We start from the raw sequence: 17574 nt of genomic DNA, 5'->3' as shown, positions 1-17574 counted from the left end.
TGGCTAAGCCTTTTTAGGCTATGATACCCAGCAAGAACAGAAGAGGCATTCAATGCAAGGTCACTGAATTTCTCTTTCTACAGGTCTTGGGAGGCTTGCTCTTCTTCACACACCATTTGAATTGGTGCAGAATGTTGTTTTTTAAGCAGTCCTGAGCTAAACCCTGATGAAGAGTTGTGGGTCAGATTAAGAGATTAACACTCGCACACACCCTGTAAAAAAGATTAAGTAGCAGGTTTCTCTCCTTTGCCATCTTTATTCCAATGTTAAAAACCCTTCTCTGCTACAGAATTTGATTTTTTTTTCCACCTTGAGGGGTGCATTCAAGAAAAATCAATGCTAAGATGACAATCTTCTTAGCAAATGTGCTTATTAAAATGGTAGTATACAATAGTAATGTGTAGAATGAAGTATATGAACATTTACAGAATAATTTTATTTAAATTTATAGTGATACAGAATCTTGTTATAGAACAACCAGGATGCTTTAACTTTTTGAACTCTGAGAACGTCTCCTAACAAAAATGGAAAAGTTGAAAGGGAAGTTTCCATAAGTGACAAGACCATTATTATGCAGCACTTGTGTACAAAAAAGAGCAACATTATAGAGCAGGGCTTCTCTCAAACTTGGGTATCCAGATGATGTTAGACTACAACTCCCATTAATTTCCAGCCACAATGGAGTCCAGCAACATCTGGGGGCCCAAGTCTGAGAACCACTGTTAAAGGTATTTCAGTTTATGTATTTACAGGAAGTTGCACAGTATCTCAAACTGCTAAAGAGATCAGTACCCTGTTGTATTTGCAGATAAGTGTTTATTACAGGGTTAACAGTTCTCCAGAAGTTGTTCTGGAATTATCCCTTACAAAATTCACCTGTACACAAGGAAGATGTTAGAAAAGAGCAAATACTGTGAAAATTTATTAGCCTACACAAGTTCTCTGAAACAAGCCGGCTGTTGGCTATTTGTTACAGCAAACCAAACAAAATAGCACATTCCTTATACACACCTAGAAGACACAGCTTTTTAAACATCATTTAAGCTTCAGAACCAATAGCCACAAATAGTCATCCGATCCAGGCATTTCAGCCACAAATGAGCAACAGTTTTGAGTGACTGAAACCAAAATTACATTACTAACATTTAGAAAGAAGCATTCATCAAAGCTTGGCAAAGTGATTCACAATGAGAGACTGTTCAGCCCTTAAAAAAAGAAAACAAACTTCTCCTGCAGGTCCACAGCACACTACATTGTAAAAACCACAGTGCAAGGGTGAAATTCTAAAGCTCTCAGGGTTAAAACTCCCATTAGATAATCAACTAGTCATTGTAGTGACAATCTTAAAAAATTCCAAGTTTTAGAAGCACCTCTTCCAAAGCATGGGATGAGTTATAGTCTAGAAAATGCTGCTTAGAGTTAAAAAGGGATTTTAGTGCCATGCTGTTTATTGGCAAGAAGAAACATTTGCCAATGAAGTGTGCAAATTTTACATGTATCCCCTTGAATTGTTTCAAAAATGTGTCTCAAGCAGTGCTGTGGTTTGAATTAAAGACTACCAAATTCAGACAGAATGCAGCCAATGTGTATTTGAAACAGTTTCCTAAGTAACTATTTATAGTAGTAAGTCCATGATAATTAAGGTTGTGGAGTCAGAGTGCATTTGTTCCTGCAACAAGTTATTTTATGCAACGTATAAAAGAACCCAAAAGTTGCAAGTTAGGCATGCTTACCATAACACTTCTCAACAGGAAAAGCTGCAGAACACATTTTCCTAAAAAAAAAAAATGTTCACTGCCATGATACACAAGTATGTGCAAACTGCAAGGTCCCTAAAAGAGCAGATATGAGTTTATGTACAAGAGGACACCATTATTCATTTAAATATGCACAAGAATAAGTCTTCCAGAGTTTATAACACAGAACAGTAGCCACTACAGCCACCTCCTCTGCAGCCCTCTTCATGGTTTGACAACTTTACACCTCTGTTTTGGCTTTCACTTTCCCACAGTCCAGGAGTCTGAATGATTTTCTCAACCAGTTCTTCAAAGGCACACTGTACACCATCACAGGTTTTTGCACTTGCCTCTGGGAGAGAAGAGAGTTGAACCGTTAGGTACGTGTTAGTATACACCTCCCCACCTTTCTAGCCCACAGGAAGGCTGCTGCCTCTATCAGGATTCAACCATTAAGCAGAGCACATGACTTGCACTCCATGACCGACACAGAACAAAGACAGCTGTAAGACAAGTCTTCGTGGAATTCCAGTGTATTTTGGAAAGCTTTGTATAACCATAATTCATACACTTCCCTACTTCTGCCTTGGTTGAAGCCTGGTAGAATAGATGTTCTGAAGCATCTTTTGTCATAGCTGACGGCAGAAGCCTTGTAGACAGCTTTGTAGTAGCTGTCCGTAATGCAAGTGGTCAGAGGTAGTAAGCTGTCTTGACTACAGTGGGAACAAATAACGTGGTGGTTTCACAGTGTCTCTACACAAGCCTCTACATCTCAGTTTTACACACCCAATATACCATGTAGGCTACATGGAAATGGCTTGAAGCTAGAAGGCAACATTACTGCATTTTATTTGCTGCTATTTCATCACCTCCATGCACTTTAATGGGACTTGCAGGACATGCCTCGGAACTCACTGAAATTAAGGGAAGTTGTGTAGCAACTGTGCCTAAAGAGGAACCAAACAGCTGTAGGTTGCCATCTATCTAAGGCCTATGTAGGGGGAAATCTAGATTAGACACACTATACATCTTACTGGGCACTTTGTGGAAGACTATGAATACATTTTACTAAAAATCCACTCTGTTCTATTTCACCTGAATTAATATCACCATTGTAGAATTCTAATCTATCTCTAAAACATGCAAGAGTACAACCTCAGCCATATATTTTAACAGTACAAGAAGGGGGCCTACAGCACAGGAATCACTCCAGCACGACACAATTTTCAAGAACTTACCTATGAACAACATGGAATGTTTCCGTGCAAACTTGAGACCTTCATTTCTGTCAACTTCCCTGTTTTCCTACAAGAAGCAGCAGGACTATTAGTTGCAAACACACAGCTTTCAAAGTCACGAGAAATCTGTGACTTGGAGCCACTTACCTTATCAATTTTATTTCCAACTAGCATTTTAACTATATCATTCCTTGTGCAATATGTTTCCAATTCAGTTAGCCAGTTGTCTAGTTTTGCAAAAGTCTCTCTCCTTGTGACATCGTAAACTGAAATCAAGATTTGCAATGGTCAGTGATGCATATCTTTCAAGGCTGCTAAGACATCAAGCCTTCACCTCCAAACTTGAGCTGCTGAAGGTTAGAAGACCTAGCTCTGGGCACTGTCTGGAAAGGAAACTGTCTGGGAACCCCATATATGCTGTGTTGCACTCCAGCATGGAAGAGAGGAAGGATATAAGCAAGATAGATAGAAGTCTGGCAGGAAGACTTCGGCTTGTGAACCAGACCATTTTCCTTGCTCCAGTCCCAACTCAGTTGCACTACTAGGTGGTGCTCTGCTCCAGATGCCAACCGTCCAAGGACTGCAGGTCAAAAGGAAATTATCATTGGCCAGTGCCATTACCCAAAGGGCTTCTGGGAGCCTGCTTCCCAGGAAGGGCATCTTGGCCAAGGAAAGACCAGTCTGGACCCAGCCATTGCCCAGGAAAGGGGCAGCTAAAGGGAGCTTGCTTGGCTTCTCTCCCTCCTGAAGTCACCTTCAGCCATCAATTACCCAGGGATTTCAGGTAGAAAGGGAAGCACCTTCCTTCTGGCCTCTAGTGGAGAGCTAAGAGGGCTGCCAAGTTCTGCACGTGCATGTAGATTTACTTTTTAATTGTTTCTACTGCCAGTTTATTTTAAGCTGACTTAGGGGCCATCCAGTCAAGTGATGTGATATAAATCCTCCAAATTAAATTGAAATAAGCTGAGGTCCATTTTATTTTTTTTTCAAGTGGCAAAAGGAACAGGCCCCAACGACTCTTTGAAAGCAAACAGCTTGGGGCCACTTGGATGAGTGGCTACTCACCCAACCCCATCCCAGTCCTAGTTCCCCATCCCAGCTAGCTCCAACAACTTTCCCTGATCAAAGAAAGCTCTCAGAGGAACAGAATCACAGAACTACATGTAATATGTAATTCCACTCTCCGGCATTCCCATAATACCGGTTTCCAACATACAATCCAATTTGTCCAAGTAGTCCCAAACATATTATAAGAGCCAGTGAATTTTGTTTAGACAAGATATACTGTCTATTGCTTAAAATAAGCAATATAGTTAACAGGCCGCAATGCAGCAAGCTAAGCTTCCTTCTGCTGGAAAAAAACAAGAGAAACCCATCTCTTCTGTTTCAACAGCAGCACCCTCCTATCTCTGAAAACCTGCCTATAATAGAGAGAGAGTATACATATAGATTTGTCCTCATGCTGCCTAATTGACAAGTATCCCATATTTTCAAACAGCTGGGACACTGTTGCTCTGTCTTGTGATGATGAAAGAAAATGTCATGGGCTGGAAGACCTTAACCTAATTATACCCAGGATTTCAGTCAGCCTAGTGTCAGATATTGGAGGCTAAAGGTGTCCTTAATGGAGTTCACAATTCTAACCCCCCCCACGCCCAACTAGGATTACAATTAAGTAGTAATCAACTGCATGCTTACCTAATATAACACCCTGTGCCCCTCTGTAATAGCTGGGCGTTAGAGTTCTGAACCGTTCCTGACCTGCAGTGTCCTAAAGAATTCAGAAATGATTAAATGGTTATATTTGACAGTATACAAACAATATTTTTACTGTTTTTTCCTTGAGTTTGGTCTCTCCAAGCAAGCAGTTTGTGCGCCACTATTGATGTTTTTGGCCCTGCTTCACAACGGGCCTGTGTTAAGGACCACTTTCAAGAAAGAAACCCCTTCCTCGGCCTGAGGCCAAACAGAACAAAGCATTTACTCAGTTCAGGAACTATATACAGAGAAAAATAAGGAAAATGCCTCTATGTGATGGAGACAGGGGTCAACAAGTTTCAGGAGGTCGAACAAAAATGTGTGGTCGGCAGGCCTCTTCCAGAGGGGTGCAGTCTTGTCCCTCAACTCGCAATCTCTCTCCAAAACAGATTACAAAGTCAGGGACAATCCCCTGTTCTCTTCCTCAGCTTGGAGCCAGGAATGGGAGACCATTCCTAGCCCTCCTGAGGAGGAGAACTGGCCTTGTGGTAGCAAGCATGAATAGTCCTCTTTGCTAAGCACTGTCTGCCTTGATTTGCATGGGAGACTACGTGGGGGTGCTGTAAGATTTTTCCCTTAGGGGATGGAGCCATAGCTCAGTGGAAGAGCGCCTGCATGCAGAAGGTCCCAAGTTCGTTCCCTGGCAACATCTCCAGGTAGCTCAGAGAGATTCCTGCCTGTATCTTTGGAGAGTCACTTCCAGTCAGTGTAGACAATATTGAGCTAGATGGACAAGTGGTCTGACTCCGTATATAAGGCAGCCTCCTATAGTCCTGCTCTGTAACTTGGAGCTGGAAAGTGTGGTGGGGACTTAGCCATTTCACCGCTGCATTTGTGAGGCACTCCATGCACATACAGCAAGCCCTTCCCTTCCCACTGTAGCTTGGAGCAGGAGGAAAGAAGTGAAGGGCATCGTCACCTTGGCTCTGCAGAGTTGTGGGGAGCACAGAGTTGAAACAAGCCTCTCTTCATCTCCTCCTGATTCTGGGCTGGAGTGGGGAGGCAGAGGGCTTGCCTCTTTGGGCCACTGTATTTTCAAGGTGCTCTTTGCCAATCCAGCCACCAAAACTACACCTCAACCTGCTCTGCAGCTTCAAATGAGCAAGGAAGGCTGGGGCTCATGCCTACAGTGAGCATGGCAAGTAAAAATGTGAAACCCTGGATGGAGTTTGTAAGGAATATGTAAGGAATTGCTTACATATTTGCAGTTTGCAAGCAGAATCTTTCTTCCACATGCCATACACCCAAGGTTAAAGTTGGGCTCTACACCATTTATACATCTTTCTTCTGATGGCCATCCAAGTGGGGGAGGGGGAAGAGCAAAGTTTTTCTTTAAAAGGAAGGGAGCTAACCATACTAATTAAGAATATAAATGTGACATTCATTAACAATTCACACCAACTGCTACAATCACACTGGGGTTTTGGTCAACAAAATGGGGCTGCAAGAAGACGTAAAATATTAAGTGTCTAAATCCAGTTGAGCATTAGCAAGGATAAACTTCACCCATGTTTATTCATCTGTAACCTACTGTAATTCAACCCACACACTATACTACCACCTCCCAGCACCTGCTTTTGATTATGCTAATAAGGGTTCCCAGCCTTTTTAAAAATAAGTGTGCCCCTTCTGTTGCATACCTTCAGCTCAGGTACCCCACTGAGATTTTGAGAGAGAGAGAGATAATATAAATATGCAGCTGCAGTTTTGCAGTGGCAAAATAACCCCTGCTAACTTGGCAAAGAAGCACCTTTTAATGTGGTGAATCTCTTACATTTAGCAAGGAGAGAGTAACTGGCCCTGTCCACCCCCAGCACAGTACCTCCAGTGACTGTTGCTGGTGTCTATCTTACGTTTCTTTTTAGATTGTGAGCCCTTCGGGGACAGGGATCCATCTTATTTATTTATTATTTCTCTGTGTAAACCGCACTGAGCCATTTTTGGAAGGGTGGTATGGAAATTGATTATAATAATAGTAATGGCTCAGACTACTCCCTCGCCCCTCGGATTCCTTTGAGTACCCCTAGGGGTACTATCTCCTGTTTGGAACCCCTGTGTTGCTAACACACTCTTCAGGTACCAGCACAGAAATCTTGGCATTCTCCAACAATAATTAAAGGATCACTTTTTAAAGTGGGACTTACCCAGATTGCTAGCTTAGCCTTATTGCCATCAACTGAGATGGTTTTCACTTTGAAGTCAACACCTGAAAGACAAGAGGATTTAGTGCTCCTTCAGGCACACACAAGCCAAGGCTGAGTTTAGACGGGGGGGTGGGGGGTGGGAGACACAACACAGTAAATGGAAAGAGGGGAGTATTTTGACAAATTCAGAAATAAGGCTCTTTTTCAAATCATGTACATTCTTCCATTCCCTTATTCAGATGCTATGATTAGGGTAAAGGTAAGCAAACATCCAGTGGTTTCATGATAGGCTGTGCTTTCAGATGGGCTGTGAGGTTGCAGAATACAGAAATATATTGGTGGAAAGATACAAGCAAGGTTACTTAATTGTTGACCTTGACACTAGATTTAGCTTCAGAGTAAGCTCATTTGTTGAAGGAGAAATCTGGAATGAAGGGGCCCACTTCATATAAGATTATAACTCACACAGACACATCAGAACCATGTAGGAAACTGTGTGCATCCCACACGTACTTTCACAAATGGCAAAAAGAACAGGTGTGTGCATTTATCAAACATGAGCCATGTGCAGCCATTTCTGGTGTGTAAAAAGCGTTTGTGCTGGAAATTCATTTTGTGTGAAGCTATCCAAACCATTCAGATCCCCAGTAAGCAGGCCATCTCTGAATTCATCTAACTTGGTAGTACTCACAAAACATATAAATTGAGTGATATAAATTAAAAATCTATGTCACTTTTCAACAAGATTTTCTCAAAGCAGTTTATGTAGCAAAAGAAGAGATGACTCTCTGTTCCAAAAGGGCAACTGTGAGCGTGCACAAGCGCACACACACACACATAACAAAACACTAGCAACAGTCACCAAAGAGACGCTATGCTGGGTTAACTAGAGACAGTTGTTCTTCCCTTGCTCAACGTAAGAGAGCCACCATTTGAAAGGAGCCCAGTTCACCGGGGTATGCTTTGTATGAACCTTGCACTTAGTTCATGTCAGGCAAATACACACCTGTTTCTCTTGTGCAAGAGCAGACAGAGGAAGATAAAGGGAGCTATGAGCTGCATGAATCCACAGCAAGGAGATCGATCCAGAGAAGCTAGCTGTCCTTCTGTCCTCCAAAGTCAACACTCAGTTCAAGTGAGGGGAGGAGCCTGCATCTATTTTGCAGCCCAATAGAGACATGCACTCACAGTTGAAGGAATGTTGAAGGGCATGCTAGAGGTCATGCCCCTCTAGCAGCTGTCTGTTCCTCCTTATGGAGCTTTTTCTTATGCAGAAGTTCACTGGTGACCCAGAATTGTCATGGTGCAAGACAGTCCTCAACACAGACGTTTAAGTGCCTCTCTACCCCCTCATCTTAGTGTGCACGTGTCTTGATGGCACACGGCGTGGCCACTCCCTATATACCCAAACTTATATGGCAACTGTCACCCCCTTTTGTCAAGTGACTAATGGATATAACCATGTGACTTTTTGGGGTGGGCCACCATGTGAAACAGGATGCAGCAGGCCTTGGGCCTGATCCAGCAGGGCTGTTCTTATGTTCTTTCTCCCAGGGTTTCTCTCCTCTGTTGTAAGCACTACCCACCCTGCTTCCTCCTTTTCCCATTTGATCTATTTGATCCTGCCACAGCTGTACTGTTCAGCCCAGACTCAAAGCTATTAACATCTTCACCCTAACAAACCACAGTGCTAAATATAACCAGGTTTTGTACTGCCCAAACATGTGAGCACAAGTCATCATTATATTATTTGGAAAGTGTACTCTTTAAAAAGCACTAAACTTATAAGACATCATTGATCCCAGAAGATGGCTTAAGACGTTCAGCTCCTGCTGAGCTAAAAACAGTAGACGACAATATTGTATACCTCATGTTAGACTTGCTACAATGGGAAATATATTATCAGGTCACCACTGTACACTCTGAAGTGTGGTGTAAATCCCACTTGTTTGGCTAGAAATCCTTTGAACATTTACTTAATAAGTAATAAGTAAATCAATGAACTTAGTGAGATTTGTTTTGAACATATATAAGACTGAGCTGTTAGATGCTGATATTTTGTAAACTGATTTGAGATCTATTTAATAAGTATCAACTGTGCACATTTAAGTGATCAAGAGGAGTTCAGTCAGAGCTCTGAATGTTCTTCCAGAAAAACAGGTAGTACTTTAAAGCTATGGAATCAGGCACAAAACCCCATCACAGATCCATTCACACTCTAAACACAGAAAGCAAAAAAATGCCAAAACCAAGATGAGACCTAAGATGATAGTCTTATTCTCATTAGGATTGCATTTCACAGGATTGCTGTGTGGAATTAACAAGACAGGATTGGTCAAACACTTGTCTTGTTCAGTGCTGTATTAACAGCAGCCTGTTAAACCAGAAGAAACAGTAAGCCTCAGATGTTAATCCAGTAGCAAGCAGGTCCATCTAGCAATTAATACAGGACTATGACGCCACAACATTTTACACAACCATGTTGACATACCAATGCACTGGACTGCTTTTGGAGAAGTGCAGCCAGTATTTCCATAGGTGAAAAGCAAAGGCCAAAAGCTAAAAAGGAAACTGCCAATACTCATGTAATAGTACTGCATCTAAACAAGAGATTGCCCATACAGATGTGGCCTTAGAAGAACCAAGCTGCAGATATCAAAAGCCTGTGCTATATACTATTTTTAATAGTTTGATGGGTTTTTAAAATAGTTTTAACATTGTTTTAAATTTTAAATTGTTATAGTGTTTTAACCTTTTTATTTGTTTGAATTGCTGTAAACTGCCCAGACACTTGCATTTTGGGTAGTAGATAAATAAGTTAAATAAATTATTTATTTATTTATTTATAAGTTATTGTGCACTTTCGAGGAGCGGGAGGGAACCAAAGTCCTTCACTTGGGACACATCTCACTCATCATGACTCAGCTATGCTAGGCATATGTCAGGAAGCTAAGTAAGATGTTCTACCTGATGTGAATCATTCAGTTCAAACATATTTAATTTATATTCTAGGCTACAAGTCAAGCTTTAGAGCTGATAGGAATAATCAGCCAGGCTTGAATATGAAGTGCTTTACTCAAACATGAATGCATGAAAGCATACATTTATAGAACAATGCCTAGGTACTTCAAGCAGAATTTGATCATAGCAATTTTCAACTTCCCAGAAATTTTGTTTTGTGTATATGTGGAGAAATCCCATCCAGGTTTTCCTGAGAGGCCAAAAAATACCCTGACTATGTCACTTTCCTTATATTTCCTTTTAAAACACAAAACCAGATCTGGCCTAAGGTAAGAAATATTATTGAAAGCAGAAACTATGGCCTCCTAGTTTCTGTTCAAGTGTTTCTTACCTTAGATCAAATCTGATTTTGTGCCAGTGTCATACCAGGCTTAGGATGAATTTTGCTGCTGCACTGCAATAACACTTTTATTGAACAGTACACCAAAGCCAGCATCACTGTGCGATGCTCTAAATTTGATCATAGGGACAGATGCAACCCAACTTACCAATTGTTGCTGCAAGTTCTGGGTCAAATGTATCATCTGTGAATCGTAACAGAAGGCTGTACAAAGGGAAGGAGAGAATATTTAGCATCCCATGAGTTATGTTTCAGAACTACCATACTAGAGACATTTGTCACTTTTCACATTTTCATATTCCAAATCACAGAACATAATCTTTTCCCATCACACTTCCACCATTTAGGCCAAACAAGCCTAATCTTCCTCCAGAAGAGTAGTTCTTGGTTTCTCTCAGCACCAAGTAAAACTAGAGCAGACCAGAACTTGCTGTTCCCCTGAGAAGTGTTGCCCAAGAGAGTATTGCAAAGTTCACTTTGAGTTTCTTAAAACTTACACACAGTGTTGGCATGAATCTGAAGAGCAGCTCAAATGAAAAGCTTATATTGGGGAAAGGCAAGACTATTCAAAACTTTGCAAGCAGAATTATTTTTTAATCAGATTTAACTTTTGAAGCTTACAAATCATGAGATTATTTAGTCTCTTATCTTGCAAGTTTAGAAACGGAAAAAATAATCATCAAGTAAACCAAATTATACTAGAATAATTTCTTTTACTTTCTTTTTCTGAATGTCTTGTATTTGATAGATATTGCCTGTAATATTAGCATCTTGCTACCTTGCTATTTTTGTGTGTGTGAAACTGCTTGGTTGGTGTTTTCCCACTTTTCTTTTAAAAATATGCAAAATTGATTAATAATTGATTAAAAGAAAGACCCTTATTTGTGAACTTGGAAGAGAGCAATTATTCAAATTCAGGTTATTTGTTCAGGTGAATTGCCATCCAAGTTTAGTTTATCATGCAAAAGCAAATCAATTTTTGCACTCACAGGCTTCCTTCCTAGTTTACATGATGTATCTGGTCCAGTCAGTCCAATGTAACTCTGTTCCCTTAGGTTGAAATCCTGCACATAGTTACACCTACTTCACAGGGTTGTTGTGAGGAGAAACTCAAGTATGTACTACACTACTCTGGGCTCCTTGGAGGAAGAGCAGGATATAAATGTAAAAATAAAATAAATAAATAAAAAATTTTTGAAAAAAGCCACTGACATGAGTGTGTGTATACACACACACACACACACACACACAATTTTGCTTTCATTGCGAAGTTACCAATAGGTACCTGACACCTAATGGCACAGTGGGGAAGTAACTTACCTAGGGAGCAAGAGGTTGCTGGTTCGCATCCCTGCTGGTATGTTTCCCAGACTATGGGAAACACGTATACCAGGCAGCAGCAATATAGGAAGATGCTGAAAGACATCATCTCATACTGCGCGGGAGATGGCAATGGTAAACCCTTCCTGTATTCTACCAAAGAAAACCACATGGCTCTGTGGTCGCTACCAACTCAACACTTGCCACCCAATCATTCCACTTGAGCAAAACTGTTGAGGCTATGAAACCAGCCGATTTCACATGTGAGTGAGTATCCCCAATAAATGGGACATCACATCTACCCCGTAATTTAAGAAACTAAACTGTTTGCTCCCTTGCACTGTCACACTGCTCAGAACGATCTGCTGAACTTCTGAACACACTTTGTGGAATTCAGACTGGGCAACAAGCATTCTAGAAGCATATATAGTTTTAGATAGCCAGAAGACCTGTAAGCCTGCTGGTGCAAAGGCCAAGAGAAATTTGCCAAGTCCCTTGTTGAAATCTGAGCTACAGATTCATTATGCGCCCTTAGGCAGGTCACTATTTCAAGTTCTCCATATTGCAGATGGAGGGGGGGAGGGGGCAGGAACAATACAGGTACCCTCACAAGACTGCAATAAGGTTTACTAAAAGAATGTAGATGAGTCACTTAACATACTCAGGAAGCACTACATGAAAACACAACTTGGCATTTAAGTCTACCAAACTTCTATTGCATACACTGGGAGTCTGCTTAGACACAAAAGGCTTACATAGCTACTTGAAAACGCCCAAGTTCCAAGTACAGCAGGAATCAGGAGTCTAAAAAGCAGAAACCTCTCTCAACTAGGTGAGGCGGTAAAGAATACCCTTCAATTTCCTCCATGTTTCTCACCAAGAACATTTCACTATATGCATACTGATTGGTTCATTGGCTGGTGTGATGGACAAAGACAACTGTTTGCAAAGAATACATCACTCTTCATCTCTCCTTTTCTTTCACCCTGCCAGTCCCACATCCTCAGTCCTACTGGAAGCAAAAGCTCTGAGCAACTCTCTCAGCTTCACAACTAGCACAGCCTCAGTTTGCTTTTCAAACAGCTGTAAATGTTTTCGTGGCCTGTTAACTGGAAGCCTAATGTAGACAGACAACTGTCCTTGCACTGATAACTGAAGGTAAGGAACTCTCAGCTGTAAAAATGCAAAGCTTCTTAAGGTTATATACTTGGAAGTGATCTCATCTGAAAGAAATTTGCTCAATTCACAGCTGCCAGCACAGAGTTCTTAAAACATATCTTACAGATCCAATATATACTATCTACACAATCATGTGCACCTTTTCTTCCTCTAATTCAGAATAGCACATGTAATTATTATATTGAATACGCTGCCTTGCATACGTGAGCATGTATGTCCAGCATTATTCTGAACACTGTTTATGGTGCTGCTACAAGACAGAATCCAGAATACAATGACTCATGAGACAAGTGACTATTGGGTCATTTATATATGCAAGCCATATGGAAGGTAACTCAGGTGCACATGTCAGATAAATTGAATAGAAGAGTGCCCTTTTCAACGGTGCAAAAAGTATTTCTATACAGAAATGCTCACTGTTGGGATCTTTACATTTTATTTTACATCCTGAAGCATGTGTCACATCCTACAAGCTCATATTCCTGATGTACGACCTACAAACAAGGCTGAATCTGAAGAGGGAGATTATGCCATTCCTCTAAGGAAACTATTCACCACCCAAAAGTGATATCAGGAGGATTATGTGGCATCTAGCTTGTAATTTATGAGAGGCACTCCGTGGACAAGGCAAAGGTTACTGAGAAAAAGAAATGAGAAAGGCCAGATATCAACAGAAGCTGAGCAAGGGAAAAGATTAGAACGAACAGTAAGGAGATTAGGTTTGTGTTGCCAGATGAAAATTGCTAGAGAGAGGAAGTGGTGAGCTGGTTCAATTGCCTGGCATCTCCAGACAGGGAAAGGCTCCCATCTGAAACCTTGGAGAGTCACTGCCAGTCAGACTAGACAAAACTGCATTTGACAGACCAATGGTCTGACTCAGTGAAGGAGCTTCCTCTGTAAGCAAAGAAAGAGGCCACAGAGAAGACAAGTGCTGGGTAGTCTAGAAAACAAGGATTCCACCATCACCTCTATGACAGATTTACTAAGTGGCCTTTGGGGCCAAGTCACTACATCTTCACTAGAGCTCCCCATCCCTAAGCCAAACCCAAAATGGTCTGCACCCCAGGAATGTTGTGCAGCAGGCAACACTACAGGGAGGAGCAAAAGCTGTGCCTGTTTACCCAAGGCCAGGAACCGAGGTAAGCAATCCGAGGCAGGGCTCAGCTCTGGAACCCACCGACACACCCAAAGCTCCTATGTCTTATGAAAGAACACACCAGGGTTACACCTAGAAATATTATTAGTAATATTTACATTTCATATCCCACTTTTCCTCCAAGGAGCCCAGAGCGGTGAACTACATACTTAAGTTTCTCCTCACAACAACCCTGTGAAGTAGGCTAGGCTGAGAGAGAAGTGACTGGCCCAGACTCACCCAGCACGTATCACTGAATGGGGAGTTGAACTCGGGTCTCCCTGGTCCTAATCCAGCACTCTAATCCAGCACTCTATACCACACCGGCTCCGTGGTAAAGGCAATGCCTCTGAGCCCGGGGAAGAGGTGCCACTCGCCCCCCCCCCGCCCACTCCTTCCCAACAACAGCGAGGAGGAGGCCGAGTTGCACGCCCACCCCCCACCCCCAGGGGTGGGCATGACAGGGCAGATTTCTAGACGAGAGGCCGGCCGCGGGTTCCAGCCCAGCTAGAGCCTCGAGGCCTCTCCTTCGATTATTACTGACGTTCCCCTCCGAGCAAGCCCCGCGGAAGCCGGTGGGGCTTACTTCCGAGTAGCCAAGTACAGGAGGACTGCATTGGAAACAGCTGCGGGGCAGAAGCGCCCTCTAGCCCGAGAGGGGCTGCCGGGCAAGGCCCGACCGGGGAGGGGCGAGGGAGGCCGGGGGCCAAGAGGGAGCAGGGGCGGCCCTGACAAGGCCCGGCCCCAGCCGGGAGATGAGAGACACACCTGGACTTGCCGACGCCGCTCTCGCCGATGATGAGGATCTTTAGCGTGGTCAAAATGTCCTCGTCCATCCTGACAGCCAGAGGCCCGGCCTGATCCAACCAGCAGAGACTGCTCCTCGCTCCCTACGCAAGCAGCCACGTCTTCTGCGCATGCGCTCCCTCCCTTATGCGCTTGCCGAGGGGCGGCTGAGCGCATGCGTCCTCAGGGACTTCCGCGTCCTGACCCTGGCTCCGCCTTCCCAGGTGTGCGCGGCGAGACTGTGGAAATGACTAGAGGGACAGTCAGTTAACACTCCTGGTTTAGGGAAGACTTTCTTTTTTTGTGTGTTCTGTTCTCTCCCAGGGCGGAAGTGAGAGATTCCAAGAGGGATCAATGGAGAAGGTTTTCCCCTACTCGTGGTTGGGCTGCCAGCTTCCGTACTTCTGGCTGGACACTGAGGAAAAATGCGGTTCCTATTTCAAATCTTATTTCGTATGATAAAATAGATTAGATAAACACGTCAAGTATTTAAAAGCACAAGGCGCGTGCGTGCATGCAAGTCAATGGAGCACAAGGTATCTTCATGAAATTTGAGTCATGAATTTGGACAAGGAGGAGACACTATGAGGGGACTGAACTTTGAATAGCCACCTCAGACAGGAGGAGAGCTGGTCTTGTGCTAGCAAGCATGAATTGTCCCCTTTACTAAGCAGGGTCCACCCTGGTTTACATTTGAATGGGAGACTACATGTGAGCACTATAAAATATTCCCCTTAGGGAATGAGGTTTCTCTGGGAAGACATCTGCATGTGATTCCAAGTTCCCTCCTTGGCATCTCCAGACAGGGCCGAGAGAGATTCCTGCAGCCTTGGTGAAGCCGCTGCCAGTCTGTGTAGACAATACTGAGTTAGATGGGCCAATGGTTTGACTCGGTAGAAGGCAGCTTCCCATGTTCCTAGTGAATTAATAATAAATGTTATTGTTTAAATGCTGATGTCCAAGTGGTAAGCTATGGGCAACAAGTAAGCTATAGGCACCTTTTAATGTGGTAATTCTCTTTTATTTAGCAGGGGGAGAGTAACTGGCCCTATCCACCCCCAGCACAGTACCTCCAGTGACTGTTGCTGGTGTCTATCTTATGTTTCTTTTTACTTTGTGAGCCCTGAATTACTCCTGAGTAATTCTGTGGGCATTTAGTCCTTTAGAGTAACTCCTGAGAAACATCGTCTGGATTCCGCCACATAAACATTGCCCTATTTCCCTAAAGTTTTAACTGTTCCACTACCCCCCAAAAAGGAATCCTCAGCAGATGGGGCTGGACCCACTTCTGCCAAGCATAGCTTTGGCCCTCAGACTCTTGCTGCAGTTCACTGGGCTTGCTTGACAGCCTCCTTTCATCTTTGCACTCTCGCATTGCGACCTGTGGAAAATTGGAGGCTTTTCGTTGTTCATTTGTTGACAGATCTGATGGATGGCATCTGGCATGAATGCCAAAAGTCAGCCAGAGGTAAGATAAGAATTCCATTCCATGGGACTGTAGCGCTTGCCCACATCAGAATGAGTCCTGCTAAGTAATCCTCTTAGGGAAATAAGCTCGTTTTCCTTGAAACCCCTCTAGGGATCAGTTACAGGAAAAACATGACCACCTCTTCTTTGGGCAGCTCTATATGCTGATTCGCATACTGTAATGCTTGCAGAAGCCTCTCTTATCAAGTTCAGCCTTGTCTCCCTCAAGGAACCCAACCACCATCAATGACTGCATGGCACGTGCAATAACAATAAGTAAGTTGTTTAAAATAATGGAGATTCGTACTGTGTTTAAGCAGGCGCTAGTAGAAAATGGCAAAACAGGATAGGTGCCACAACAATAAATCCCATAATAATCTAATTGTCATGATAGTAAATCCCATAACTATAGCAACAAGGAGCTGAAAAACCTAGGCAATGCAAAAGATGCTACTTCACCTGAGAAAGCAAAGACTTAAAGGTTGTTCACAGGACTGATATCCCTGATGGCTAGGGAGGGCTGGGGGGAAGGCAGAAGTATACCTACCTCCCCCCACCCTGAACTTCTGTAGTCCTCTGCTGTGCCATGCCGTGCCACTGTACACATAATCACCACAGAAATGAGCAGCATGGCATTCTGGAGGCCAGGGAAATGCAACCCGGCCTCCAGAAATCCCACAATGCACCGCATGAGGAGCATGGTGCATCGCGGGATTCCCCCACAAGCTGGGCGCTCTAGGCACCCAGCTCTGTGTCTGCTTGGGCTGCATGACTGGGATCCCCGAAAGAAGAGTACACTCATGCCCTTCTGCCTAGGTAATAGCCCAGGGGGGTACCACAGGATACTCGGCAGGGCAGTGCTGGGATCAGCCTCAATTCTGGCGCTTCACACGAGCAGCCCTAACCCGGTAGGGCTGCACAAGCCCAAGTAGGGCTGCTCATGTGAACAGCCTCAGAATATAATGCAAACATTGGTATTCATCAGCGTATAAAAATGCCTTACCACTTTTCTTAAAGGCGGTGCAGTACTAAAATGCAAATACAATAATTAAAAAAATTAAAATTTCATCTAAGCCAGCTATCAATCACTTTAGGAAAAGGCTATTAATTTATTAATTATTGAACTCATAGCAGTCAAAATTCTATATGCAAAAATTCAACTGGTAAGCAACCTTGGTTCTCCAGTGGCTGTTGAACTACAACTCCCATCATCCCCATCCAATTTACGGGGATGATGGGAGTTGTAGTTCAGCAACTGCTGTAGAGCCAAGTTTGCCTACCCCGGTCTAGATAATTGTGAGAGCAGCTGCATAGCCACAGTAGCCCCATCCTTACCAGCACTATAGAACAGCCCATTTTTGAAATCAAAATGACGTATTTTAAAAGTTTGAAGTATATGTTTTAAAGATCAGGTGGCAGAGCTACTTGTTGACATGTTGTGCAAGTTTAA

The 17574-nt window shown here is 43.1% G+C and overlaps 1 protein-coding gene across 1 annotated transcript; it reads right to left on the bottom strand.

The window, feature by feature from the left end:
- Positions 1-417: 417 nt before the first annotated feature.
- RAB18 (RAB18, member RAS oncogene family) lies at positions 418-14830 on the bottom strand. Its single transcript, XM_053262440.1, has 7 exons — positions 14640-14830; positions 10386-10441; positions 6877-6938; positions 4673-4745; positions 3122-3240; positions 2975-3041; positions 418-2088 (listed from the first exon to the last, which is right to left on the bottom strand). Exons 1-7 carry the CDS (start codon positions 14705-14707, stop codon positions 1913-1915), a joined length of 621 nt encoding a protein of 206 aa, XP_053118415.1. The 5' UTR covers positions 14708-14830; the 3' UTR covers positions 418-1912.
- Positions 14831-17574: the final 2744 nt, after the last annotated feature.

Source organism: Hemicordylus capensis, chromosome 6 (genome assembly GCF_027244095.1).
Source record: "Hemicordylus capensis ecotype Gifberg chromosome 6, rHemCap1.1.pri, whole genome shotgun sequence".
In the NCBI taxonomy this organism is placed as follows: Eukaryota; Metazoa; Chordata; class Lepidosauria; order Squamata; family Cordylidae; genus Hemicordylus; species Hemicordylus capensis.
Note: the sequence above shows the minus strand (reverse complement) of the source record. Positions and strands in the feature narration are given on the sequence as shown.